Source organism: Nestor notabilis, unplaced genomic scaffold (assembly GCF_000696875.1).
Source record: "Nestor notabilis isolate BGI_N333 unplaced genomic scaffold, ASM69687v1 scaffold3124, whole genome shotgun sequence".
Taxonomy (NCBI): domain Eukaryota; kingdom Metazoa; phylum Chordata; class Aves; order Psittaciformes; family Psittacidae; genus Nestor; species Nestor notabilis.
Genome location: NW_009924068.1, coordinates 83,439 through 110,586, shown reverse-complemented (window position 1 = coordinate 110,586; position 27,148 = coordinate 83,439). Strand labels below are relative to the sequence as shown.

The 27,148-nt window shown below is 42.8% G+C and overlaps 2 protein-coding genes across 2 annotated transcripts in view; both read left to right on the top strand.

The window, feature by feature from the left end:
• Positions 1-16,878, top strand: part of RUNX2 (runt-related transcription factor 2) — an 85,180-nt gene extending 68,302 nt beyond the window's left edge. The window contains exon 6 of the mRNA XM_010012447.1: positions 16,400-16,878. Coding sequence (XP_010010749.1) covers positions 16,400-16,878 — 479 coding nt within the window. The remainder of the gene's footprint in view (positions 1-16,399) is intronic.
• A 5,661-nt stretch (positions 16,879-22,539) lies between these two features.
• LOC104404097 (predicted GPI-anchored protein 58) overlaps positions 22,540-27,148 on the top strand; it is a 65,209-nt gene continuing 60,600 nt past the window's right edge. Inside the window, exon 1 of the mRNA XM_010012446.1 lies at positions 22,540-22,636. Within this exon, the coding sequence (XP_010010748.1) occupies positions 22,540-22,636 (97 nt within the window). The remainder of the gene's footprint in view (positions 22,637-27,148) is intronic.

Here is a 27,148-nt window from a genome sequence, read left to right as displayed (position 1 = left end):
GCTTTGTCTGCCAGATTGCAACGCTGATTTTTATTTCTGAGGTTCACATGGGTTCCTGTGGGGTGACAGATACAACAAGGAGGTGGGTGAGAAAGGAGGTTGCTGTGGTGGGTCTCAGGGAGATGACAGAAGCCAAATGGATGTTGTGGGGTGCAGAACTGGTTTAACTTGCATAGAGGCTGGAGGGGCATTGTGCAAAAATATTTTGGTCATTTAAGTTTGCTGTGGGTTCACTGTGATCCATCAAATAGTAGAAGTTCCCTTCCCTAATCAGCCAGACTCCTACGGAATCCACTGAAAAGGAGTTATTTTTGGTTGAATTACTAGTGGGACTCTACTTTTCCAACCCACCTGAAAAAACGGACGGAGAAAGCATTTTTCACTGACTTTGTAGGGTTCTGCAATTCCTCTAGGAATTTTTCTGGTTTTGTATTTGCCCGAGTGTAATATCCCCCCCATTTTTCTAAAAATAACAAAAGAATTTAATTCCTAACCCACTACCCTAGCTGGAGATACTGGAATAAGACGACAGGATACTCATTTTCCCCTAGTTTTCAGAACCTGTTTAACCTTTCATTTTAGGAAATTCACCTACAGGGGCTTTTTTCCTCCAGGTTTAGTTAGCTTTTGCACTGTCAAAAGCAAAGAGAAGCCTGCAGCTCAGGCTGTGGCCCCCAGCCAGAGCACCATCTTTGGTCTCCATGTTCATAAATATTCCACAGGCAAATTTGCGAATAGAGACCTGAAACTGCATTAAATCCTTGGGATTACTTGGACCAGGCAATGCTGTCACTGAATGAAAAAGTTTATTTCTGGCAAAAGAGGTATCATACATTTAATGCAGGGGGGTTTGTGTCACTTCAAGAGAGCTTGTGGAGGAGAGAGTCACTGTTCTGTGTCTTCAGCACCATCTGAGCCATGTCACCTCCAAGCTTCCCAGTTATTATTCCCAAAGTTCTAACCACCCATTTGACCTTTTATCCTGTGGTAGCCATGAATGTTTGCCGTAATGTTATTCTCTAATATGTAAGTACTGAGTGTAGGCAGACGGTGAAAGCCTCTTTGGGGTCTTGTGAGAAAGAGGAGCAACCATGCACAGAGAAAGGGGAGCACCAGAAGAGAACAACAGCTCAGAGGATTTAAAAATAAGGATCAATCCTGAAAGCAAAATGGAAGTGGTAGGGCATTTTATGTTGAGATTTCTGCCTCTTAGCATCACATTTCTCTGCTGGTGAGAAGTGGAAGGTGGTATGCTTTCATTAGGAGTGGTACCCACAAAGCCTCTTTCATTTGGCTGAGATGGAAAGTCCCTACACAAGCTCTAGTGATGCCACATGCATGGTTTCTACTCGTTATTTTTAACGGTTAACTGGGCTATCACTGTCTGATTCAAGGGCATCAGTGTTTTTTTATGCCCTTTTCTATTAAACAAGCACTGTCTAGAATTGGCAGAAAATTACGAAGCCGGCAGCTTAAGGTATGTCCACTTTGTTTTGGTTTATATAATTAGGTTGCACAATGGGCTTGCTTGGAAAGCAAGATTGCAGCACACGTACAGGACCAAATCTGTAAGGCATATCATTTTTAGGTGACAGATGTCTGTAAAATCACAGCTTTCTGCATTTAATTCTATGCTGTTAATTCTATGCTGTTCTAATTATGTTCTGTGTCGTGTTGAAATCAAAATGTGGGATTGAAAGATTTCCATGAACTGGAGACCAGTCCTTTTAGAAGGCTGCATGTGAGGTTTGGACTTTGGCTGGAGCACCCAAGTTTGGCTATTGCAGGCAATGCACTGATCAAAGCAGTGGCTGTATTTGTGAATAGCTAATGGGCCTTTGCTGGAATCACCACTGACCACGTGATAGACAGTGGCTACTAATGTTGTTTGTATGGTGGTAGTGTCTGGAAGTTCAATCCCATTGTGCTAAGGACTACAATTAGAGAAGAGGAGGGGAAAAAAGAAGGTCAGCCTTGTTCCTCTGTGAATTTGCACTCTTAAATGCAGTGCAACTGGTTACAAGATACACAACAGAATACAAGAGGAAATTGAGGACACACGAAGAGAGACAGCGAGGACATAGCAGTGGCTGCAGCCGGGTAGCACTGAGCATGGCTTAGAGGGATTGTAAGAGTGTTTGAAGGACAGTACTGAGATAGCTCTATAGCTCTTCGCCTCCTCCCAGGCTTCAGGGGAAGCAGGAAAGAAAGCACAAAGCTGCTTCTTAGAGCCTGTAATAAGAGACAAGCCACAATGGTCAGCATTGTCACTGAAAAAGGTGAATGGGGCAGAAGATAAACCCCACCAGGTTAGACCAAAGGTCCATCCAGGAGCCATCAGCTTCTTGGCATGGCCAAAAGTGGTCATTCGGTTCCCTTGGAGTGTGAGACCAGAACATAGATATGCCCAAGCTGTTGGGATTTCCAAAGCTGGAGGCTTATAGCTGGATCATTGTATTTAATAGCTGTTGACAGAGCTCTGTCAGTCCACTTACCTACTGTGTAGGTGGGAATAACCCCAGAGGAGCTGCTAGATCAGTTCTTCTGTAGTCATATAGGACTGACAGGAACATCATGAGATCATATGATCTGTGCCTCTCTTCACAGAAATAGGATCAAACATCTGTAGGTCATTCCTGTTAAGTGTAGCCAAATAGTTATGTGTATTGCTGCCACTGAAAACAAAAATAAAACCATGTTCCAATGAAGGAAAAATCCTAGCCAAAAACTTGATTAAGACTGAAATAGATAATTTTAGTGCAGTTAAAAAATTTTTAGAAAATAAGCTTAAAACCAAAAAAAGTCAAAGCTAACATTAAAAAAGAATACATGAATAACTGTCTGAGATGTGATGGGGTCTTTATGGATATATTTGAAATCTCACAGGCAGCTGGCCATAAAGTCAGAGTTACCACTGCAGCATCGTGAATAGACCTAGAGCTGTGTAGGTTTTGTCAGCATTGACAGAGGGAATGTATAGAGTATAAGCCTCTGTGAGAAAGAGCATAAAGATTTAGATAGCCTCCTGGGCACAGCTTGCAAAGGCTGGGATCTGGACTAGGGACTGAGGACTGAAAATTAGACCTTCTGCAAAGGTTTACCAAATAGGAAGGGAAGCAAGTGCCTCAGAAACAGCAGGAGGGCTGCTGACCCAAAATCTCTGCAACATAAGCCTGAGATGAAATAGCTCATTGGAAGAGGCATCTCACAGAAGCTCCTCAGAGGAAGTCCCTGGGAGCTGTGATGTGGATGCTGGCATGGCTTGAGGAGCCACAGAGGAATCCTGGCAGTGGGAAAAAGGCACCTCTCTTCCCCCTTTCTTCCCTCTTCCTCTCTCAAATATCTCCCTCTAAAGGGATTTTTTTTGTTTTTGTTTTCATTTTGATTACTGCTAGAAGCCAACCCATGGTGCGGGTTTTTTATGTTTGTAAAGGAGCTCAGCGGAGGATCTAAGTACCACCAAAGCCTAATTAGGAGTCATCGTGTTAGATTCCAAAATTAGATAGGAAGCTGGTTTTAAGGGTAGTCCAAACCCAGCCAGTTCCTAGTTTGACCTGGCCCACGTAGGTGGGCCAGACTGGTTTGGAGCTGTTTTGAGGACAGGCTGCTTGCCCGTGGAGAAAGCCATTCCAGCCACAGTGGAGCTGGAGCACGGCGCCTGGTCCTCAGCTGGGCCAGCTCCTGCTCTCACCAGTCTGCTCTGCAGATGCGCTGGAGGGGAGTTCAGTTTAAAGCAATTCTAGCTGTTGCTTTCTTGAGCAGATGAAGACAACTGAAGGCAATAATACAGGCTGACTTTTTCATTTCAGATATCGGGATTGTGTATGAAAGTTTGTTTTAAGCCAAGTTCTATTTACTCTGTCTGACTTCTACCTTTTCTGTGTCTTCACTGGTTGAAGAGCTTATAAAAAGTCTGATGGGTTTTGCTTTTAGTTTTCATAACTTTGTAACATCTTCCAACAAAGGATTTCATAGTATTTTCCAAGCTGTGCTACTGACCTTTGTCACTTGGCTAATATGAAGTATTAAAATACTCATCTTATAGCAAGCAAAATTTAGCCAGGAAAATAAAATTGTATGTCCAAATTCACAAAACAAATCAATAGCAAGAGCCAGAAAGCAATGCATCACATTTACCCTTTTAATAGCTTTAATGGGTAAGTCAGCCTTCTGAACTCCCAAAGAACACATGCTGTTTTTGCCAGTGTGCCATTATCCTGTGCAATATCTCATGACACACTTATTTTTTACCAGCCCTGTTAGAAGTTGCCCAAGCTCTCTTTCGAAATAGAGCAAATTCAGAGACTGGTCAGGTTATTCTGACTTAACTACAGGCTTTGTTAGACTTCGGTAGGAGTGTGCATTTCTACAGCCTATGGACCCACAAGGCGGTGAGACTTAACTCAATCCTCTGTTACAGAATTGTAGTATCTCAGATTTACCATAAACAGTGGCTGTTCAGGTGACTGTTACTGTGGTTTATCTGAGACGTGGTAGCTGGGATTTTAAGTCTAGACCATCAGTAGTGATTTGAGCTGCTAGTGGTACAGCCTAAGTTGCAATACAGCAAACCTCCTAAAGCATGTTTATGATGTGAGCTTCTACAGACCAAAGTCTGTTTCTGTTTCTCATCACCAGTTTCCTGGGAGGATAAAAACCATATTCAGACTTTACACTATGGAGAAGAAGCATTTATTTAGAGGTGTTCAGAGTTGGGCTGGTTTAAGCTTCAGCTCAGCTGATGAATGGAGATGCTGTGTGGACAAGCTTATAATGGATTGAAATGTAGGTTACAGTAGTTTGCCTTAACTTACTAAGAAACTCAGGTCTGAAATGAATAAAAAGAAATATATGAAAGGCTTTACTCTGCTTTTATTAAATGAGATTGAAAATCATATATTGTTGAAGTGGTGCAATGCTGAATATAAAACGGGATACAGTGCCTCTATCCCCTCTATAACTGTGTTTAGCTCTTGGCATCCTGCTGAATTTGATGGCAGTTTGGTATCTAAACAGGCATTGAGAGCCTAAATGTGTGTACTGAAACCTCTGTAGGTCCTTTCACTGGTCAGTATTTTTGACTCTTGGATGTAAGAGCAGCAGCTGTAGTGAAAACAGCCCAGCAGTTGTGTACAAAGGTTTCCTTTGTCTCCCCAAAGCTAGGCACAGTCTGCATTGCATGGTGGCAAGACCTGCTCTTATCGAGAGCCACAACTTTACTCCTGTGACACCAAGGGTTAGCATGTCCCTGAGCTGCTCTTGCTCTGCCCCATGAGATGGGCGCAGTGGTTCAGCTCGATGGTCACTCACACATCTCCCCGCAGGGATCCTTCGCACCCTGAGCCTCCTGAAATTCCTTTGACTGGTGGCTTTTGACTCATGCTGACATGTTTGACCATTTTATCACAGCCTGATGTTACCGCTGTTCGTGTTACTTGGGGGAAATGTGTTCTCATTGTAAGGGAAAAAACTGGCCGTCACTGCGTGAGTTATTTTCCACTGTTTTCACTCCAACAGCGTTATTTCGCCTGCTGCTAAAATCCTTAACCTAAGATGGAAATGCCTCCCTGGTATCTGTCTCCCCTTTCCTATCTCCAGTAGCCAGAAGCTCTCTGTGGGCTAAGCACCCTCATGCCCTTCAGAGTGGCTGCTCTTGCGGGGTCCGTTTCAGCTCCTGCTCCAGATACGAGCAGCCACTTTCAGCTGCCTCCCCACAGGACGAGGTGTGTCTGTTTACCCTCTGGGGACACAGAACTTTGTGTCGGCGAGGAGAATAAACCCCCAGTATCATGGCCCTGGACATGGGCAGGGACTGAGGCTGAAAATGTCCGTTGAAGGGAGAAGTTATTTTAGAGGCAAAACGTGTGTTTTTAATTGTTTAGATGAGGGGGTTTCATTTTTTATGGATGTCTGGGGGCTGGGGAGGTGCCTTTTCTTCCTCTATGTACAATACCGTTCAGGAAAACCAAAACGGGACTATCTACATTTGTGAATTTAAGTTTTTTTGGCCAGAAGTGTAGCAATTTGTATAGTTTGATTTTTCTCTGGGGGAAAAAAAAAAAAATAAAATAGTGTTTTGAGAACAAGGCCAGGGTAACCAAAATATGTTTGTTTTTGTTTAAATCGCTCAGTAGAGAAATTGTCTCTTGTCTATTGTTAAGAGAGAGGTTTAAATCAAAGGCAAGTTCTACATACTCTAAAATATACAGACAACTCTTTGAAAGCAAAGCCAAGCAAAACTTTAAAAGAGACCTTCTCCTTGATGCAGAAGTTTTCAGTTAGTTTACTGTGCTGAGGCTCGAGTGGAAAGAAACAGCCTGAGAAACAAATCGCAAATCCCCATTTCGGAGGCGGAAGTCGGGGAGAGCATCGTATTAATAGCACATAAGACTGTTCCACAGAGCTCCTCATCCAGGGCTTTTCCAGCAGCAGCAAGGAAAAGCCTTTGCAGTTCGTGGGGATTTTTGTGTTCAGATTTGGCTGTTGAAGGTTTAAGTGAGCTGCAAAGCGAGGAAGTGGAGGGCCTGATCCTCTCATGTTGGGTGGTCCCTCATGCTGCAAATAACCCTATTGAAAACAGAGGGACTGTTTGTGGAGTCGTTTGTTTGTCAGGAAAAGTAGGGTTTGTAGGATACATCCCCAATTAGCAGCCAAATCCCTGTTTTTTTCTCATGATAAAAACACGGCTGGCTGTCACAGAGATGCACGTAGCATCTCTTCAGTTCCTGTTTGAACTCCTGCCACTTGCTCCATGCTTCTTCCTGCTTCCTCGGCCATGCAGAAATTATTCCGGCACCATGCTAGCTCAGATGAGCTGCCTGCTTCCCTCCTGCTCAGGACTGATGTGGCCTCCAGCACTTTGCTGTGCTGTTTGGGATTGGCCTGGGCTGTGTACTCCCTGGCTCCTGCTCACTGGTACCCATTGGTGAAGGCACCTGGGGGATTGCTCTTGACCTTCAGTTCCTGACCACTGGAGCACATGAGAGAGATGATATCTTCTTCTTGCCTACCATCACTACCTAACACCCCAACACATCATCCCCACCAGAAATCCTGTTTTTTATAAGACCCAGGTACAGTCAACCCCATTCAGAGGATGTCCTCTCCCAAATCCAGCCTTTCTTGGGAGATTTACTTAATGAACAGTTTATCACCGAGCTGCAGGTTTTGGAAGAGCTCTTAGTTGCCCACACACGTTATCACACTGCGGGTGCCCTGCCCGACCCATGGGCACTGATGCAGCAGAGGAATGGCTCTGCCAGCCCCATGCAAGCTCAGTGCGCTGGTGGATGCCAGGAGGGCTTTCTGGGAGCTACGGGAGCACTGATAGCAGCGCCGTTACTTGCGGGAGGGATGAATGCTCTCGTTAGTTGGGGTTTTTTGTGGCTCCCTGTTTCGGTAGCCATAAGACATGAGTGGGTTTTAATTTTTCCTTTCTTTCCTCCCCCCTTGAAACTGAAATAAGGGCTGGAAGGGTAGTTTTTTTCTTTTTCTTTCTCCCCCCTCTGGGAGCTACGGGAGCACTGATAGCAGCGCCGTTACTTGCGGGAGGGATGAATGCTCTCGTTAGTTGGGGTTTTTTGTGGCTCCCTGTTTCGGTAGCCATAAGACATGAGTGGGTTTTAATTTTTCCTTTCTTTCCTCCCCCCTTGAAACTGAAATAAGGGCTGGAAGGGTAGTTTTTTTCTTTTTCTTTCTCCCCCCCCCCTTATTTTTTCTTTTTCTTTTTTTTTTTTTTTTTTTTTCTATTTTGAGGACCTCTGCCACTTTTTTTTTGGCTAATCTGAGGCACGCTGCCACATCTGAAGCCACTTGGCTTATTATGGATTTCATGGAAACTGATTCCCTGAAAGTGTTTCCATATGTGTGTTCCCAATATATCCCATCCTTTTCTAAATGGGAGTACAAACTCGCACACGAGCTGGAAATGGCTTCAGGATGTGACAGAGAAGTCATATGACTGGAGTGGCACTGTGTGTGGCCCTTTCTGAAAGACACGGTGTCCTGTGTGCTGGCTCGCATCCTACAGTAGATCCAGTTTCAAAGAATATCTTCCTTCCCGGCTTCTTAAAGACTCTTAATCAAGACCCAGCAAGGAATCCTCTGTCCTCAGGAGGGACGCGTGTTAGTTGAATGAGATTCTAAAGCAAAATTTGTATGGGGAGGAAAAAAGAGGGGTTTAAAGGGTGAAATGATAGAGCAATGCCAAGGGCTTTCCCCCCCCCCTCCCCAAACATAGTTTCTTTGTGTCTGCTTGAGGATCGGATGGTATTTCTGAGTTGCTAGCATGCAGTGGAAAAGTACAATTCATGACAACATTGGAAACAAATATTTATACTGGGTAGTTAAGGCACATTTTCTGCAAAAGAAAAAAAAATTGGTTCTAATGTAGACTGCTTGCCCCAATGGATGTTATCTTCCCATTCACGGGATTCATACAGGGTTCTTGCACTGTCGTTGCCGTTGCCGTGCATGCATTGCAGCTCTCAGCCCTGCGGTTTCACCCCCTTGCTGTATACGATGCTGCTGAGGTTGCTATCCAAGAAAAGCCTCAAATGTTCATTCTGATGCATTTTGTCTGGGGCTGGTGAAAATCAGCAGGGCTGAAATTCAGGCAGGAAAAATTGGGGAAAACTGAACTGAGAGCTATACACGCCTGTGCGTGTGTTTGTGCCATGTAGTGTTGCAGAGCTGCTAGACTTATTTCCAAGAAATGTTATTTGCTTTTTGCTTCAATGCAGCACGTAGATGGCCTGAGAATTCAAACAAGAAGGGGGATTTTGATATACTACCAGTTCCTTTCCACCTGAATCACCTGTGACAGCTCCAGACTGAAGACACTAATGAGATAGGAAAGACCAAGAAGTTCAGAGACTCCCCATCACACCAGGTCCATGGTGTGGCATGTCACAATGGCTAGCCGAGGACATGTTTCTGTAATATGACCATTTGTCCCCCTCCTGTGGCTCTCATTAGAAAGGTTTGTGAGTCCTGTACAAGTGAAGCTTCACAAGAAGCAGTGTGTGTAAATGAGCCAGTGATGGCTGATGCTTCCCTAGCTCAGTTTCTGCTCCCGGCAGTCCATCTAGGAGGGGTTTGTTGTTGCTTTCTTCCTTATGTGGGAGGAATTTTTACCCGTTGATGTTCATAATTTAAGATGAGCTACCTCTTGAGGTGCAGCCAGCAGCCACCTGTGTTTAGATGCATAGTGTCACCTGGCAAGACTTGGGTGCCTGAAGAAAATCACCTTCTTCCAGCACAGTTCATCCACCAGGAAAGTCCTATTGAGGGAGCAGGGCAGGTAATGATGTAGTCTGGGCTGAAGTGCAAAGAGACCCTGATTTTGCTGTTAAGCAATGTAACAGCTCTGCTTGGGAAACACTCTCCCTTATTTGCACGAGTGGTACTTTAATGGTTGCTGCTAACTATGTTATTTATGGGGTGTTTCTCCCAGCAAAGAGCTTAGGTGCTGCGCCATAAATTCAGTGAAAACATCTATCTGCAAATTAATCCACGGTATTTTAGGTGCCAAAGTCCTGTTACCTAAATACCAGAAGGCACAAGCATGCTGTTTACCCTGTGAACGGAGGTACTGAGGGATGGCGAGAAGAGTTGTGCTAGTATTAGGTTTCTCGCCTGTTATAAATGAGGCTCTGAAGGGGTTAAAATGTTCCTTCCTCCCTCTGACTTTTGTGAGGCTGCTGTGCTTAATAATATTGTAGTTTAAATGGTCTCAACTAGGCCTTGAAGTTAACACCTTGTTGAGGTGAAGGAAAGAGGAGGAGTAGGGGGAGTTCACACCTTTTCTGCTGCAGTTGTTTTCCAGGAGACCTGCTTGGGGTAACCTGGGGAAAAAAAGGAAGGGGAAAAAACAGACAAAAAAAGATGTGAAAATGCTTCCCTCCCCCCATTTATTTATTTTCTTATTTATTTATCTTTCTGAATTAAAGAGAGGAAACGGGCATTTGAAAACATACCACAAAAGTGAACCAGGAAGGGAGAAGCCCTGTGCGTTATTTCTGCTGCATGACCCTCACCCTTGCGGCACGTACACACATGCTTGGTGGTGGATTCAAGGAATGTCCCTGAGCTCCAGCATGAAGCTGAGCACTGGCATAGGTTCCAGGATCAGGACCTAACAGCTACAGCAAGGAACAGATACGTGAGGAGGTGGTTTGGGATCCCTGGGAATCTCAGTCCCAGGCTCCATCCTGCAGTGGCATCCAGAGGGAAGGTGGTACAGCACCTTTGGAGAGTCAAAAGCTTGCCTGGAAGGAGGCAGGATAAGGGTCATGCTATGTATGATTCATTAAACACCTATTAGCAGGGCAGGTGCCAAGAATTTAAGAAAATGAAAAGCTAAATAACACTCTCCCCTTGATACAGAATGATGTTGGGGGAAAACAGAGATCCAACTAATAAATAATCACTCTCCCCATTCAAACGTGTTGCAAAGAATCCTTATGATTGCAAAACTCAGTGCTCAGAAATTGGGAAATCTTAGTACTTACGTTGCCTGTGCAACTTTAAATCAGCCTCATTCTGCTTATGCATTATATTACAGATTTTAATTACAGGATCACATGATACTTTTCCCACGGGATTCTTGTCTCATTCAGTGCACAGGATGGACAGTGCTAACTTAATGAGCAGCTCTTCAATATTTTGTTTTCTTCTTGTTCTTTGCATTTCCTCAGGCCTTTCTTATTGCAGAGCATTAAATTCTGCTCTGAAGAAGAAATTCTTAATTCCTTGATGAGCTTTGCTCTAATATTTCTGCTGTAGCATTTGTGTACACTTCATTGCAGTATAGTATTCCCAAGAAAGAAAGAACTCGCTTTATAAAGAGTACTGGGACTGACCCTAAAGTCTTGTGTAACTCAGTGCACCTTCTTTGTGTCAACTACAGCATGGTGGGTTTTTTCTGTCTTTAGCTTTATGTTCAGACCTATGATCCTGTTGGCTTCAGCTGCAGCTGTGAATATTTAGCACACATGCAAATCAGAAGCCAGCATCTTGGCTGGGCACGGAAAATGGGAGAAATGAAAATGTGATTTGAAGAGATTTGAACTGAGTCACGTACGAACCATGTGGCAGAAACACATATAAAATCCAGTTTGCTCAGGAAATAAACAGGTCTCCCTCTCCTTGTTCACTTCACTCCTCTGATTCCCTGCAGTAGAGGATTTGGGGGATATATAGACAACGGTCTTCTTTATTCCTCAACACTGTTACGGCTCCAGAGGGGGTCAGCTTGTGTGCTTCCTGCAGGAGTGTTCGTGTAAGAGGAATAGCATCTTCTCCTGTAATTGAATGCTGTATCGTAGTGCATATGGAGAAGTAACTTGAATGCTGGTATTTCTAACTTTCTCACTCCTCACATGGTAACCTTAATAATATCCTTTTGTTTGTCTCTAGTTGTGTTTATAATTTCTCAGATTTCTAAAAAAAGCAAACCCCAAGTAACCCTGCCTTCCCAAATTTTTTCTTTGCAATACCACACAAACATCCATGTGGACTCCTTTTACTCAGACTGCCTCTCCAGTGAATGGAGCCACCGATGGATTGATTCTTGGTCAGGACTGGCACGGTGATGAGTTGGGATGTCCCCATGTTTCAGTAATATTTGCAGAAAAAATACAGAACTTTGGACTCCTGGATTTCATTCCAGTCTCTGGACAAGTGTCTTTGGAGGGGCACAGACTCTTCTGCCCATTTTTAGTCAGAATCCTTAAGAATTGTTCATATTTGGCTGGATTTTCATGGCAACATCTCTTCACACAAAAGCCACTCCTATTCCAAAGTTCAAGTTCTTACTTCAAAGCATGGAACTGGTACAGCTTTTCAAAGGAAGGCTCCTCCGAGTTTAAGATTAGTAAAACAATATATTCCCAGCAGAACAGTTTCAGCTGAAATTTTGAAAACAAATAAATGCATAAATCACAATTTAGCCTGAGACAGACGCCCAGCATGGACAATTTCAGCCAGAACGTTTCAAGTTTGGCAAAGCTGTAAGAGACTGAAAATCGTCTCATCATGTGAAGTGTGTGGCATACTTCATACGAGGCGATATTATCAGCTGTAACTAATCCAAGCTGCACATATAATTCACAAACGTAGCTGGCAGGGAAGGAAAAAAACAGTTTTAATAGATCAATTAGTGCTATGTTCCAGCCTGAATCAAACTATTGAACAAAACCCCACAAAATTTGGTACTTACTTCAGCAAATGTCTTAACACTGAAGTTCCCCAAAACACAAGTGAATCATTTAGCTACTGGTAAATATATTTAACCATATGTAGTTGAATTTCCTGGAGACAGACTTTGCAGTGACTCTTGAATATAGCACTACTCTGTTTTCTTTCATCCAATGATTTTGCATTGACTTGATATGCTAAAAATTTCCATACCAGATCTCTGCAATTAGCCAGGGGGATCTGGGTTTTGGATAGTGACCTTGCAGCATAAAATGACAAAGCAAATTTCTGTACTTGTAAGTTATAAAATTATCCTATAACTCTTTAAAGTAGATGTCAGCTTGCTATACCCACAAGGAGTTAATCTACCCACGGTACACTACGATCTTTAATAATTGGAAGCGATTGGCCAAAGTGCTGTAAACCTGGCAGAAATTTGTTGCCTTATTTTCTGCAAACCACAAGCACAGCTTATTAATTGAGAAATGAACATTAACTGGCATTCGCTAGCATCTGTAAAATGAAAAAGAGAAATAGCCATGCTATACATTCAGCCGTAAATGGTAGAGCTGCAAAGCTGCAACAGGTAAAATTGTTTTTTAAGCGTGAATGCAAAATCATTTTAGTCGGCTGCTGGCAAATGCCCAAGTCTAGGGTTTTTAATGAGGCTTCTGCATCAAAATAAGTGAAACCACATGGAATTTTAATTGTTCTTATGCTAAATATGAAACACACTGGAGCAGTATTCTTGAATCTAGGATGTTAGCATACATATTGGATGTTAACATGACCACTTTTCTGTTCTAAATGTGTAGATCTCAGGAAACTTGAGTGCCAGGTTACCTTAGAGATAGAGAGGAATCAGCTTGGAAGATTTAAAAACAATTTAACCTGAACTATTTCATATATTAAGGGGTTTGTAAAACAATGGACTTTATTGTTTTGTATTGTCTAGCACAGTTAACTTATTAGACTGTGTAGGAAAAGATCACTTGCTGTGCTTGTTGCGTGTTGCTCTTTCTGGCGGCAGAAAATAAAGTCTCTTCTCTTTACAGAAGCTTGGTTTCGCAATCTTGCAGCCACAGTGTAGGGCAGAGGATCTGTGCTTCACCCATTTAATACAAGCTATCACGAGAGTGGGAATTCACAGATGCAAATTGTTTTCTTGCTCTGATGGAGGGAAAATTAGCATAAATCTTTAATCGTGCTGGGGAGAGGAATAAATAATTTACTTGTACTGTCATGTTGCTATACTGCTGATCAACATCGCTATTTGTGCACAACTAGATATACAAAGATGGGTGCCATACCCAGAAAAGCTATTTACCTTCCCAGTCCAGCAAAGAGCTAAACATATATAAATGAATATGCATCAGGTGTTCCCAAGTTAGAACCAAAATCAACTTTAGGGCAGGAGGTAGCACAGAGGAAGAAGGAAAATACATCAGTGAGATTGTGCAGTGGCGAGTTTGGCAAGAAGCTGAGACTTAGAGGTGACTTTTAATAAAGTTATTAAGAAGGAAGAGTTTAGAACTAGCAACACAGAAAACTTTCTGATCACCAAAAATATCTTTACACAATGGAAATACAGAAAGCTGTGAACAAATCGTAGTTTGTGCAGGGAGTTAGGGAGATAGCAAAAGGCATTTGGGCAAAAGGGGGGGTGGAGAAGTGAGTGTGCAGGAGCCATGCAGACGCAGCCATGAGTGAGATAAGAAAGGGTTATGGTTGTTTGGCCTTTGGGTAAATAGGATTGTGCTTTACAAGCAACAGTAAAAACAAACAAGTGTGGATTGACTGGGGTATGTAAGGAGATCTGTAGACCCACATTAGAAATGCTGATGTGTGGTGTGCACATTTCCAGTCATTCAACACATATGTGTTCGCTTGGCAGCACCCATACAGGTAATATTTGGATTTAGCCCTGAAAGGGAGATTGCCCTTTAATGTGTAACCTGTGTGCATAGTTTGTTATTAAGAAAAAAAAAAGGTATTGATTGCAAAGAAACCAAAAATGCTGATGGTCTTCTACACCCTTACACTTATATCAATTCTACCTTTGGTTATGAAAGTCTTGTTTAGCTTCTATCAGGGTAAACTAAGAGCAACTCTGTTCATGTTGGGACAGTTGCAGTAACAATAAAAGAAAAGAAAAAAAGCAGCATAAGCGGTAGCAGATTGAAACTCAGTATTTTGAGCAGCTGGGGAAATTATGTTCTAACCTTATATTTCCAGATACATATCAGACCTGTTCACAATATAAAGGATAGTGTTCCAAAATTACAGCTTTGAATCTGGGTGGTATCGCCTCTGGCTATTGTTTGCAGTTGGGAACGAAAAGAAGTTGCATCAAGCAGTAGTGTTTGCTGTAAAGGTACAAGTTATATTACATTCCACGGGGCTGTGGTTGGAGGGATTGGTGATGGAGACAGACCCATTCACCCGTAGGTCACTGATTCAGTTCCAGATAAAAATAATAGTAATCACATTGTCATCAAAGTTAAAAATGGGCTTTTACTGCCCATTTAAGCCTCTGTACTCAGTATATTTTGATTATAACCCCCAGGTTTCAGGCTGCATGTTAGGGGCGCTTGGCTGGCTGTGGCCCAGGTCCTCCAGCCTGAACCCTAGTTATGCCTGAGCTTTGTCCCTCTGCTGCTTTTAGATTTTGTTGGAAGTATGGGTTAAATTTGGTGGTAGGACAGAGAGAAGCGTGGTCTAAATCACCAAGTGTGCAACACAAGGTGGCAGGATCTATTGAGTCTGTGGCTTATGGTAGCAACCACCACAGGAGAGCAAAGGCAGAAAAGGTGGAGGGACCTTCCTTCTACACAGCATTGTCAGCAGGTCAGATACAAAGCCTATCTGCAATGAAAAGCATTGCTTCATCTTATATTCAGGATATATGGATTGTTTCAGTGTTCAGCACGTAGAAACTGTAGAAGTGTCAGCTGGGAAGTGTAGGGAGAGTCCATTTGATTTCACGATTTTTCCCTTTATTTATACCTTATTCTTTCCAACTCTCTATAACTATGTATATATGTACATACTGAATACTGGCTCCTGCACTGTACTTCTTCATTAGGCTTTTTCTTGGGCCCCCCCCAACCCTGCCCGTCTCTTTTCCCACACCCTTTTTTTTTCCACTTTTCTGGCTCTCAGCACAAGCCTTCCCCATCTTTTCCTTCTGCTCCTGTCCATCCCACAGTCTCCTAAACAGATCACCAAGCTACTAACGTTTGCTTTCCAGTTCTGCTCTGAAACTTTGGGTGTTTGATGTGGGATTAAAAATTAGGCAAAATGAGTTTACCCATCCCTGTTTTGTGTTAGACTCCAATTCACAGCGTTACCATCCAGACATTCACAGTAGCCGTAAACTGTGTGGTCTTTTTTCAACCAGACTGCGCAGACAACATATGAAAACAACTTTTTTCAATGGCAAAAAGTGTTGGGCTTGTAGTTTTCCATCGACTGCACTGAAAAGTAAAATTTGCATCTTTGCTATCAGCTCAGTGGCCTTGCCCATCCTTCAGATACAGCAAATACTTGTCAGCCACAGGGAGCAGCTGAGCCGATTTTCACATAAATAAATTGATTTAAGGCAAGAAGTGGGTCTTCATCACCCCTGGTGTAACTCCCCTGGTGTCAGTGGTGCAACTAACTTGGTGTTGCCAGCTCTTGTAGTTGATTATAAGTTGAACAGTAATTTCTGCTTTTCTTGAAACCCCAGCTCCTGACAGAGTGTGCTGACGTGGAAATCTCGGCTTTCATGTGCAACCAGGCCCGAGTTTCACATAAGGTTATAGCAAAACAACAGAGACACATAACCTTCAACGCTCAGAAACCAAAAGGCAGATCGACTCCAAATCCACCTTTCTCTCGTTGGCTTTTTTTCAGTCTCTTGATTTTTGAGATTTTTTTCCTCCCTGTCTGACTTGTGACCTTTGAACACTTCAGATTGGCAATGCTGCTCCCTCCATTGGCATTGGTAGAGTTAGACCAGGGATGGATTTGGCCCAGCACTTGTAGAAGACAGGTGTATGACTCTGTTCCTTGCAATGTATTATTTTATATGATCTGCTATTCTCTTGGGGGCCAAAAGAAGTGGGTTTTCTTAGAAAAATAGAGTTCTATCATCACTTAATACAAAAAATGGTATTTACAGAATTGTTTTCCCCCGTCTTTTGTTATAATTTTTTAGGTGCTTCAGAGCTGGGCCCATTTTCAGATCCCAGGCAGTTCACAAGCATTTCATCCCTCACTGAGAGCCGCTTCTCCAACCCACGAATGCACTATCCAGCCACCTTTACTTATACACCGCCAGTCACCTCAGGCATGTCACTGGGTATGTCCGCAACCACTCACTACCACACCTACCTACCACCACCCTACCCTGGCTCTTCCCAAAACCAAAGTGGACCTTTCCAGACCAGCAGCACTCCATATCTCTACTATGGCACTTCATCAGGATCATACCAGTTCCCCATGGTGCCGGGAGGGGACCGCTCCCCCTCCAGGATGCTTCCTCCGTGCACCACCACGTCCAACGGCAGCACGCTGTTAAACCCTAACTTGCCCAACCAGAGTGACGGTGTGGAGGCGGATGGCAGCCACAGCAGCTCCCCAACCGTCTTGAATTCTAGTGGCAGAATGGATGAGTCCGTTTGGAGGCCGTACTGAGATTCCTTCTGTAGCCAGCCCGACCTCCGCGAGCCAAAAAAAAACCCAAACCAAACAAATGGTCGACTAACTACGAAGTGCCTGGTTTTTGTGTTTTTATTTTTGTTTTTTGTTTTTAAATAAATTTTACCAGTATGTGCAACTGTGTAGATGGGATGATAATGGCCATAAATAACACAAGAGTTACCAACACACCACAACCCATGTTTCAGATTATGTGGATCAAAGCACATATTTCTTTTTTCCTTGGAACCATTTTACCTTGTTTGATATTTAAAATGTACTTTTTACACACACAAAAAAATCACCCCCTCCTTTTTTTTTTTTTTTTTTTTTTTTTTTTTTTTTTTTTGTCTAGAGTGTTGTAATAACTAGCGAGTACTTTTGCCAATGAGGAGAGAACGGACTCCCCGGCTATCAGGAGAAACATGGTGATGCAAGGCAAAGGCTGCATTCCCGTTTATTTTTTACAGATAAAAACCTAACCATGAACTCCAGATACAGTTGCAATCATACAACGTATGGGACCCTCTTCACACCCGTAGTGCAATTCAACTGGCTTGTATTGGTGCACATAAAAAGGAAAGCAAAGATTGAGTTGCTTCCATTTTGTCATGATACATTCAGATGAAAACAGCTGTCCCAAAAAAAGTTGGTCCAAGCCTTGCTGCAGATAACGGTTGGAACTTCTCTGTGTTCATTGCTTTTTTGGTTTGTTTTTGGGTACTTAAAGAGAACGAGTCTTCAAGTTAGGCTAGACAACCCTGGGGTTTCCTTTTTGCTTTTGTATCCATTCATTTTGCCTTCGATCAGCCAAAAGCCAAAAAGAATAACCAAAACCTTTAAAAAACAAAAAACAAAATGTTATTACTTATGCAAAATATGAAAATGGCAATATATATTACTAGAGCCAAAATGGTATACATAGTATTTGTGTTCGGCTATGTTCTTTTTTATTTTTTTTCTTCTTAAATTATAAATGTGTAAAATTTGAGGTTGTTTGCTAACATGAATCATCATATAACTTTAAAAGAATATTTATAATTATTTAATGACATTTGGACCCTTTAAACGTTTCTTAATGTAATGATATATTGACTTCGGTCTCTAAAAGTGTTTTTGTTTTGTTTCTTTTGACTTACTACATTTCTGCAATGGCGTAAACCTCAAACCTTTACCCAACTCTGAAAAGCAGTCCCAGTGTGAACCAGTTTACAATGTGACTTTAAAACGACAGATCCAACCCAAATCCATACACATCAAATGATTTTGGATGTAGGATCTTTTTCTATAACTTATGAAGGAAATATTGTGTTTAAAATATTTTTATTAGCTCTCTGGTTGCCTTCAACACAGTCTTGCCTTTTAATCAGTAGTTGTGGAGACACTGGAAAAATGGTAGGAAGGATGAAATATTTCCCAGCCTTCCCCTAATTTCTTCTTCTCCCAGGATTTTTTCTCAGAACTTTAAAATTTGAAAATATTCATATTTCAAATGTTTTGTTTTGACAGCATGATTTGAATTTCAACAGGGTTTTTTTCCCCAAAGAAAAATCAAAACCATTCCAAAGCCCGTATTTTACAAATACAGAAATGGGATTAAGGGAGAATTGGTGAAACTTTTTCCCCGCCCCTTGCAATTTCAGCCCATTTGATGGAATAAAAAGGTTCAAAACTTGAGACAGAAACTGCCTGGTAGCAAATCAGCACCCATTAGCATTAAATGCTAGAGCCATAAGGATGCTGTGTTGACTTTGAAGCTGATGTGGCTGTTGCTGTATTAAAGAGACAAGCACAAGGGCAGCAATACTCACCTCTGCAAACGCTGAAGAGAAAAAGTCACCTTAAAAGCCACCCTGGGGCTCCCAGGCACAATACAGGGAGAGCAGATTGCACCTGAAACCCTTAACCAACCTGTCTGCTGCCAAACTAGACAGTGGAGGGGCCCAACTTTTTCCCAACCCAGGGCTGCTACAGCAAACAGGGAGGTGATGCGGGTGGGGCCTGACCCGCCTGCCCCGTGCTATCCCCAAGCAGGTGATGTTAAGTCTGGTTTAGTGGGACGTTCGGCACAAGCTGATGGTGTTAGCCAGCACTGCCTCCTTCCCCTGCCTTGGCCATTGCAGTCCACAGCCTCCTCAGCGGGCTGTCGACCGCCACACCGCTCTTTGGCTGTATTTGGGCTACCTACAGAGTATCTATCTCAGTAGATCAACAGTGGGCATAGCCAAACAGAGCTGAACAACACCATCACTGCTCATTAATAGCAAAGCTGTTAAATGAGTTGACATTAGCGTGGTACATCTCTCCAATTTGCGTGATGACGTGCTCTTAAAGAAAATAAATTAATAAAGTCTTTGCCTTCTAAAGGTTGTATACCAAGTATGCTTAAAGTATAAGTAAGACACTTTGTTTTTCTTCTAATACTTAGTTTTCCTTCAAAGATGGAAGCTGTAATTGATTCTATTTATTGTTGGTTTGTGGTAGCTTGAAGCATACCACTGTCCATTTATTTGTAACTGTAAAATACGTTTGTTAGTCTCAGCAGCACTTAAAAAGCCAGTGTCTGGTTACACATTTCAGTTTTGTTTTTTGTTTAGTAAGCAAGAGAAAAAGATGTACTGCCAGTGCAAGCTGTTTCCTATTTAAAAAAAAGGTACTATATTTGTACATTATTTGTTATTGCTGAGAAGGGCTTTTTAAGGTTTACTGTATGCATATTAAGTAATTTTTAGGGTGCTTTTGTTTTGAAATGTTGTTAAGAGTGGCTGCAGGCAGCAACCCAGATTTCTTTCTTTCTTTCTTTCCTTGTTTCTTTCTTTCTTTCTTTCTTTCTTTTAAAAAAGACTTTGTTGTAAAATTCAAGCACTTAGTTTTTGTTTCTGGATAAATCCAGCACAGACCAGACTTTTGTTTTGCTCGGTACCAACAGGACTCTTTGTGTCCCCACAGCTTTTCAACTGGACCATTAGGGACAGATGTTGATACCATGTTCTCTGCCTGGTTGAGGTGCATGAGCCTGATCCCTGCCCTCAGCTTCCCTGGTTGTGCAGGCAGGCATCTGGCTCTGCCTGCTTGAGATAGGAAGAAAAGGATTTTCTAAATACCTATGGGTGGAGGAGCACTAGCTCCTTGACTCTCAGTAGACCCCTGTGCTCTGAACCCTCCTGGTGCCTTTGGATAATCCTGGTATGTCAGGCTGGTCATGGAGGGTCGTGCGAATGCTCTTGAATCAGGATTTTCAGGCCCAAAAAACCTGCCACTGACACTATGTAGTAAATCCCAGCAGATTATTTGACATTTTGCAAGGTACTTAACATCAGCAGAAAGGAGTTTTCTCAAAGGTACGACAGCCCTTCTGTTTGGTCAGTGGCAATCTTTGGCACTGGTCATACACTGAAAGAGTAAAAATGGCCTTTTTTTTTGCTTTCCAGCTCTCTTACCCTACCAAAGATTTACTTCCAGCACAACAGGCACGATGTCCCTTTTGCCAAACAGAGGATTAAACCTTCCTCTCCCTCTTCCTAAGAGTAACAAGATTGGGGTCAGCAGGTCAGGATGGAAGAGTAAAGCAAATTATTTAACCCACAGCATCATTCGCATGGCGTTTTTTGTTCCTTTTAAAAGACGAGCTGCTGTGTCTTTCTTAGTATAGAACTTTTCGGGCAGCAGTCTCCCGAGCAAAATTTACTGGTTTCTACAGGTACCATCTTGAGTGGGGAAAATTTTGCACTTTCACACTTAGCAAAGCAAAGCTTAGCCCCGACCGGGCTGCATGCAGCCAACAAGCCATGAGCAAAAGCAATAATTAAACTTGGATCAGCCATGAGCTCAAAGAAGCCCCATTCTCTGAACCCCTGAATTTCTTCTTGTTTTTAAATAGAATGCATTTCATTTTAACATTTTCTGAGAACTTTTTTAGATGTTTGTTTACTTCCATGTTTACAGATAACTCTTTGCTTTTTTTTTTTTTTTTTAATGCAGTACTTTTAAGTATATCAGCCAAAACCATACTTTTACAGTAACTTTTGTTCTAGGTAATATGAGTGACATTCCAGTTTTTTTTTTTTGTTGTTAAATATGCTTTACCAGTCTTGAATTTCCGCTGGAACAAAATATTTGTAGCATTTTGTGTAAATACAAGCTTTAATTTTTTATTTTTTCAAATGCTGTCACCCAAGATTTGCTTTTCATGCACATATTGTACAAACACACTCTGCTTTATGCCACAGACAATGATTGTGGATCAGTTTACTTCAACTTCAAAGGGACTATTTGTATTGTATGTTGCAACTGTAAATTGAATTGTTTGGCATTTTCTCATGATTGTAATATTAATTTGAAGTTTGAATTTCATTTTCAATAAAATGGCTTTTTTTTGTTAATGTTCTTCTATGCTTCTTTTTCTTCCACTGTCTCCTCTTAGCAGCAGGCAGGGTAAAGTAAGTACATGGTAGGACACAGTAGTGGCCCTTTTGTGGTGGCACCATCAATTCCTGCAGTGCTTAAGTTTCCAGTTAAATATAAAATGCAAATTTCCAGGCCTGTGGATGGTAAAGGGCACCTTCTAAATCTGATCTCAGATGTTGCTTCTTTTCCTGAGTCTGCAAACTGTCAAAACCTGTATTTCTTAGAGGTGTACATACTGCTCCATTGCTCTTGCTAGATCGTTAACTCTGAAACCTAACAACTGACATATCTGGTGCTAGGGCGCTGTGGGCAGAGCTTGAACTATGGTAAAACTGGGATAGAATTCCAAACCAGGCAGGAGGGATTGGGGTTTATGGCGCTTTACTAGGATGGGGGTTGCGCTATCCCCACCTCTTCCTGGTCAGGCTTGAGGAATGCAGTTGCAGATAATCTTGTGATTTGCATGGCCTAAGGCAAGATCGGTTTCCAAGCAGCAAAAGATATATGGATAGGTAGGGGACTGGAGAAGGAGGCTGTTTTTCCTTCATCTCAGTGTCAGCGGTGGGAGGAGATGCAGCTAATGAAGGTGAGGTTAAGTTCACCTAAGGCTGTCTGCAGAAGGAGAGGACAGGAGTTGTTTCCAAGCTTGTGCCTGGTTTCATAGTAAGTTCTTATCCATTTTAGCTCTTTCTTGACTCTGCAAAATAGTAGCACAGAGAGGCATGAGGTTCTGATCATTTAAAGAAACCTTTAACTTTGAAGTTTAAATGTTTCTAATACTGATCTTGTGAACACTGTTGGCTTTACCATGGATCCACACATTTCTTGTGTGGTGGTTGAAGACTGAGATAAAGTTTGGGGGTTTTCAAGGATGCTTTCATTCCAGCCCATAATCTGAGTCCTGATTTTAGGGAAGCTTTATCCAAGAGTGAGGAACCAAGCAAATCAATCAATGCTTTGTGGTGTAATTGTTATATAAGTTGTTGGGGAAGTGAGGGGGCAATTATGCTATAAACATTAGTGCTAAGACTTTCCACTGCCCTCTGGTACACAGGATAACCCATCACAGCTAGTCAGAGGGCAGAGGGATGTTTATTATACTCTTGCTTTCATGGCCACTTAATCCAGAAATAAACAATTTTTCACTGTTTCACTTGACCACATATGATCAAGTGATTGAACAGGGGCCTGGAGAGGTTCTGCCACCTCTGTTCTTGAAGGTTTACCAGGACCCAACTCCTGGGGTAAAGCATGGAGCAACCTGGTCTGACCCTGGAGCTGAAGCTGCTGGAGCAGAAGGTTGGGCTGGAGATCTTCCTCAGTCCCCTCCAAATTATCCCATGGCCTGGTGAGTCAGGCTAGGAGCTATCTGCTATAGCTTGTCTAAGCCAAAATGTGCGTGACTTTGTGAATAACATATACTCAGCTAAAACCAACCTGGATAAAGAGGTTTGACGGGATGAAATTCTTAGGCAGGTTAAGCCAATAACATAGGTTATTGAGGAGTTGCAGTGATCCTCCTACCTTTTGTTGGTTTCTGGCACGTTTCTCTGGGATATGTCCCAGATAAACTTTCATTTATCCCAGATAGGGAATAAACTAAAACACAAGAAGTTTCACCTCAACATGAGGAGGAACTTACTCTGATGGTGGCAGAATGTTGGAACAAGATCCCCAGAGGAGTCTCCCTTTCTGGAAACATTCAAAACTCTCCTGGATGTGTTCCTGTGTAACCTGCTCTAGGTGTCCCTGCCTTGGCAGGGGGGTTGGACTAGATGGTCTCCAGAGGTCCCTTCCAACCTTAACAGTTCTGTGAGTCTGTGGTCTATGGCAGACATGGTCAGCACAAGGGTTGGAAGAGCCAAACCATCACTGGTGCAGTACAGCAATTCCCATTGTGCATCATGCTGGGGTGTCGCTTTTGACTTTTTGATTCATTTACCCTTTTGCAGCTTGAGAAGGTGACTCTTGTTCTCTTGCCTTAGCCAGAAACCAACCAGTCAGGAGGCAAAATGACTACCACTGGTCAGCATGGACGACTGCCCAATGCAGGGACATGTGGAGCAGTGGGGGGTGATCAATCCCAAAGTACTTTTAGGACATAAGTTTTAAAGACGCTTCCTGCTAGGGGTGGTGGTGGTTATCTTCTCCATCGTTGGGTGTCAGTAAATAGCTTCTTGCTTTTGGGTTGTGAGGGTTGAACATCAACTCTGGATTGCTGGAGTAAGGCCTTTGCCGGTCCCACGCGGTGTACATTCAGGAAGCAGAATCTCACACCATCTCTCCCTGTTGGCCTCGGGTTTAACTTTTTAATTGCACGTGGCTGTGAGCAACCCCAGAGGGCCTCGGGGCAGCCAGATGTTGGCAGCCACAGGCCTAAATCAGCCTTTTTTTGTGCCTGAAACAAGCTCTGGGGGAGAGGTGGAGGAGAGGAGCAGGGTCTGACTTCACTGCTCAGTACCAAGGCCTGTGCTGGCACCAAATAAAAACTTCATCAAACTGTTTACTAGGGAAAAAGATGAAATAACCTCAGTTGTATATCCAAGGAATAAGATCTACCATCCAGTTACCTACTGTGTGGTCAGAAGGAAACTAATTGGTATTTTGGGATGAAATCCCTCTCCTGGGCGACTGCTCATGGATAGCCAATGCTCTGCATAAGTCACAGCAGCTCTCTGCAGCTGGGGGGGGGTGTCACACACTGGAGCATATATTTGGGGAAGTGGCATGGTGTGCTGTGGGTGCCAAGTGGCACTCACCACTTGGTTGAATGCTTGCAGAGAACATCTGAGAGCATTATTTGCCAGAGATATTTGCTGTGCAGGTTAAAATTATAAGCAAAGCCACTAGAAACCCAACATCTTTGGATAGATGATGGGGATGACTGTGCTGAACGAAATACTGGGAGCAGGTTGAGCATTTCTACTCAACATCTTGAAAGAAAAAAAAAAAGACACTTTATCATGAGCTTAAAGCAAAAAATTAAATATTTAGCATTTACAAGGTCTGTCTTTGGCCTTCTGTAATTATAATCTTTTCCCTATGGGGAGCTGCTGGTGCGATATCAGTCTGGGATGTATGGAGCCGTTCCCATGAGGTCTCTTGGTGACACTTACATGGTCTTGGAGGAGGGGATGTTGGCATCTACCCCTGTGGGAATAGGAAGCTGTTGGCCCCAGTAATTGATAAGGCTGTGAGATGCAAATAGAACAAAGCCTAAGCTTCCAGAAGCATCTGGTGATCTGATGCAGTACAAACAAAGTAACTTGGAACCTATGACATAATTTAAAATTGAAGTTCTCAGGCCTGCCCTGCTAATTGCACACAGATTAACTGCAGGGATTACTTAGGGTAGATGCAACCTGTGTTTCTGATGTCGAATGTGTTACCTAAATAACAAATGGACTTGGATTTCCCTCACTGGGAATGCAAGCAGACTTGAATTTACCTCCTGCAATTTGGGTGAGACAATAGAATCAAATCCCTATGGTTTTGTTTGTAAGAACTTGTAAAGATGAGACAAATTAGCTTTTGTTCTGTAGCTGAGTAATTTTAGCATTGTCTGTGATTCTCCAGGCAGCTTTGGGCTCCTCTTTTTATGCCTCAGTTTCCCTAAACATAGAACACGACATTTACTCTTTCTCTACCTTGTCAGGGTCTCCCATGGAGTCAGTGTTTATAGAGAGCTTTGAACTCTTGTTGTTGTTTAGCACTTTTTACTACAAATCCTGTGTTTGGTCTCACACCATTGGATAGTGTCCTTGAAACAGCACATTTCTAAACCACATGTTTAGAAAAATTGACCCAGTTTCCAGACTGCTGATCTGGTCAAAAAACAATGTGAGTTAAGGCCAAGTTGTGCTGTCTCAACAGATTTACTCGGGATTTGCGGTGGGGCAGGAAGAAACACAGAGATCACTGCAATCCGCGGAGGCAGCCCTTGGCTGCTCACTCCCGGCAGCTCACTTGGGATGAGCAGCTGGAGCTTGCAGGATGTCCCAACACTTAGCGAAAAGCAAACAACCCATGTTAAAGTTGATATGCTGCAGCAACTGGCCAGTGATTAATGGCCAAATTCTGATGGTGATTACACCAGCAGAGATCAGCTGAAGTCCCTCTATTAATAGCCCTGTGGTTTTGAACGCCAGCATTTTTCAATCCATCAGTGTGGGTATTATCAATAAACGGTCACAGAAATGCTGTTTAGACCAGGTCTCCTGGTCCAAAGGAGGCTCAGTGCAGGACCACCACCATCAGATCTGCTCAGCATGGCTGTGCCCAGCAAATTTTGATGTCTTCCAAGTGTGGAGGTGGAGCTGGGGCTTCAGAAGAGCATCTCATCCCCATGCTTCTCCTAATGCCCATCCCCACCTCCTAAAGTACAATTGGTGACTTCTCCCCCAACCTCTGGGTTGGAGTGTTTCCCTGCCTCTGGGTTTGGGCACACAGGGTTTAAACCTTTTTGCACATTTATAGGGGTCCAGTGCTTAGTGACTTCTCCTTTCCGTCCCTTCATTTGTATTCGTCCAGGCTGCAACTTTAGAGCACTATTGGAAGCAAAGACGGAGCCTGAACACCAAGGCAGCCCCTCACGCTCTCCACCTTGTTTACGTTCTCATTTCCGCTATTGGAAAAAGAAGTCCTTAGTAGCTGAAAATGATGCTGTTACATCCAAATGCTGTAAGATAGTTTCTCCGAGGAAAGCAATTTTTATGCTTGCTTCGGGGTGGTGTGCGAGGCCAATTAGCAAACATGAGGAAATAGGAAGGAAAGGCTGTGGCATAAGGGAAAAGCCCCCAAATCATGCAGACAGATCTCAGGAAGAATCTCTGCCCTTTTATTGCCAGTAGTGGTGTTCTCCTAACAGAGCAGGATGTTCTCATCTTTTAATAGTAGCTAGGCCAGATGCTAAAGTGTCTTCTGCAAATACTATATAAGTGAGGAGGAAAACAGCTGATTTTTGTTAAGATGAATACACTAGGAGAATAAGCCAAAAAAAAAAAAAAGGATGAGAAACCTCCAGAGGTCTTTCTTTGCAATGCCGTTTGGCAGCTGGATCTCAAAGTCAGGACTGAAAACCAATCTGCTTCTGCCACTTTGCCAATTGGTCATCTCGTGTCAAGCAGTGCTTCCTGCGCCACTCAGGGATTTGGAGCAGTGCTGGTGGGGATTTCCCCCTGTACTTTAAAGAGTTGCAAAATCCACAGCCTTTGGCTTTTGTGGAGCTGTAGAAAGTACCAGTTGACAAGGAATTTCCTTGACTTGCTCCTTGCCATAGAAAATGGTTACATGCTGCGTTGGGGCCAGTGATTTAAACTGGCATCTTTTTTCTGTCTGTTTTTGTACTTTCTCCTCTGCCCGGCTTTATTTTCTTAGTCTGTATTATTTGTCTGGAAGAGATTAACTCAAACTACTAGATAGAGACAGGACTGTGGCTTTATAAGGCATCGTATTGGGCATTGAAGAAAGATGCCTCTTACTCTCCGCACAGTACCCCTTCAATCATCTTTCCCTTATGTTCGACGCAGAAACTGCATTTCCCTTGAGGCAGGATTCTTTGAAATCACAGTAAAATCACTCACGTTTGTAATGTGCTTATAGGTATTGGATGTGAACTGTTAGAGAAAAGTAGGGTACATTGTAATGTGGTGTTTTGTGTTTCTGTAATGGGCAATGTGCAAGAGAAAAAAGAACCAAGTGTGTCTCGTGTTCACATGTTTTCTCATATGCTGAATGGCAGTCCTTGAAAACAGTTCCTAGAAACCAGAAAAAAACCTATTGTGAAACCATGGGGAGAACTCATGAGTGTTTAGGATTGCCATCTAATGACTGCGGATAAAGATGTTTATGGAGAACTTGT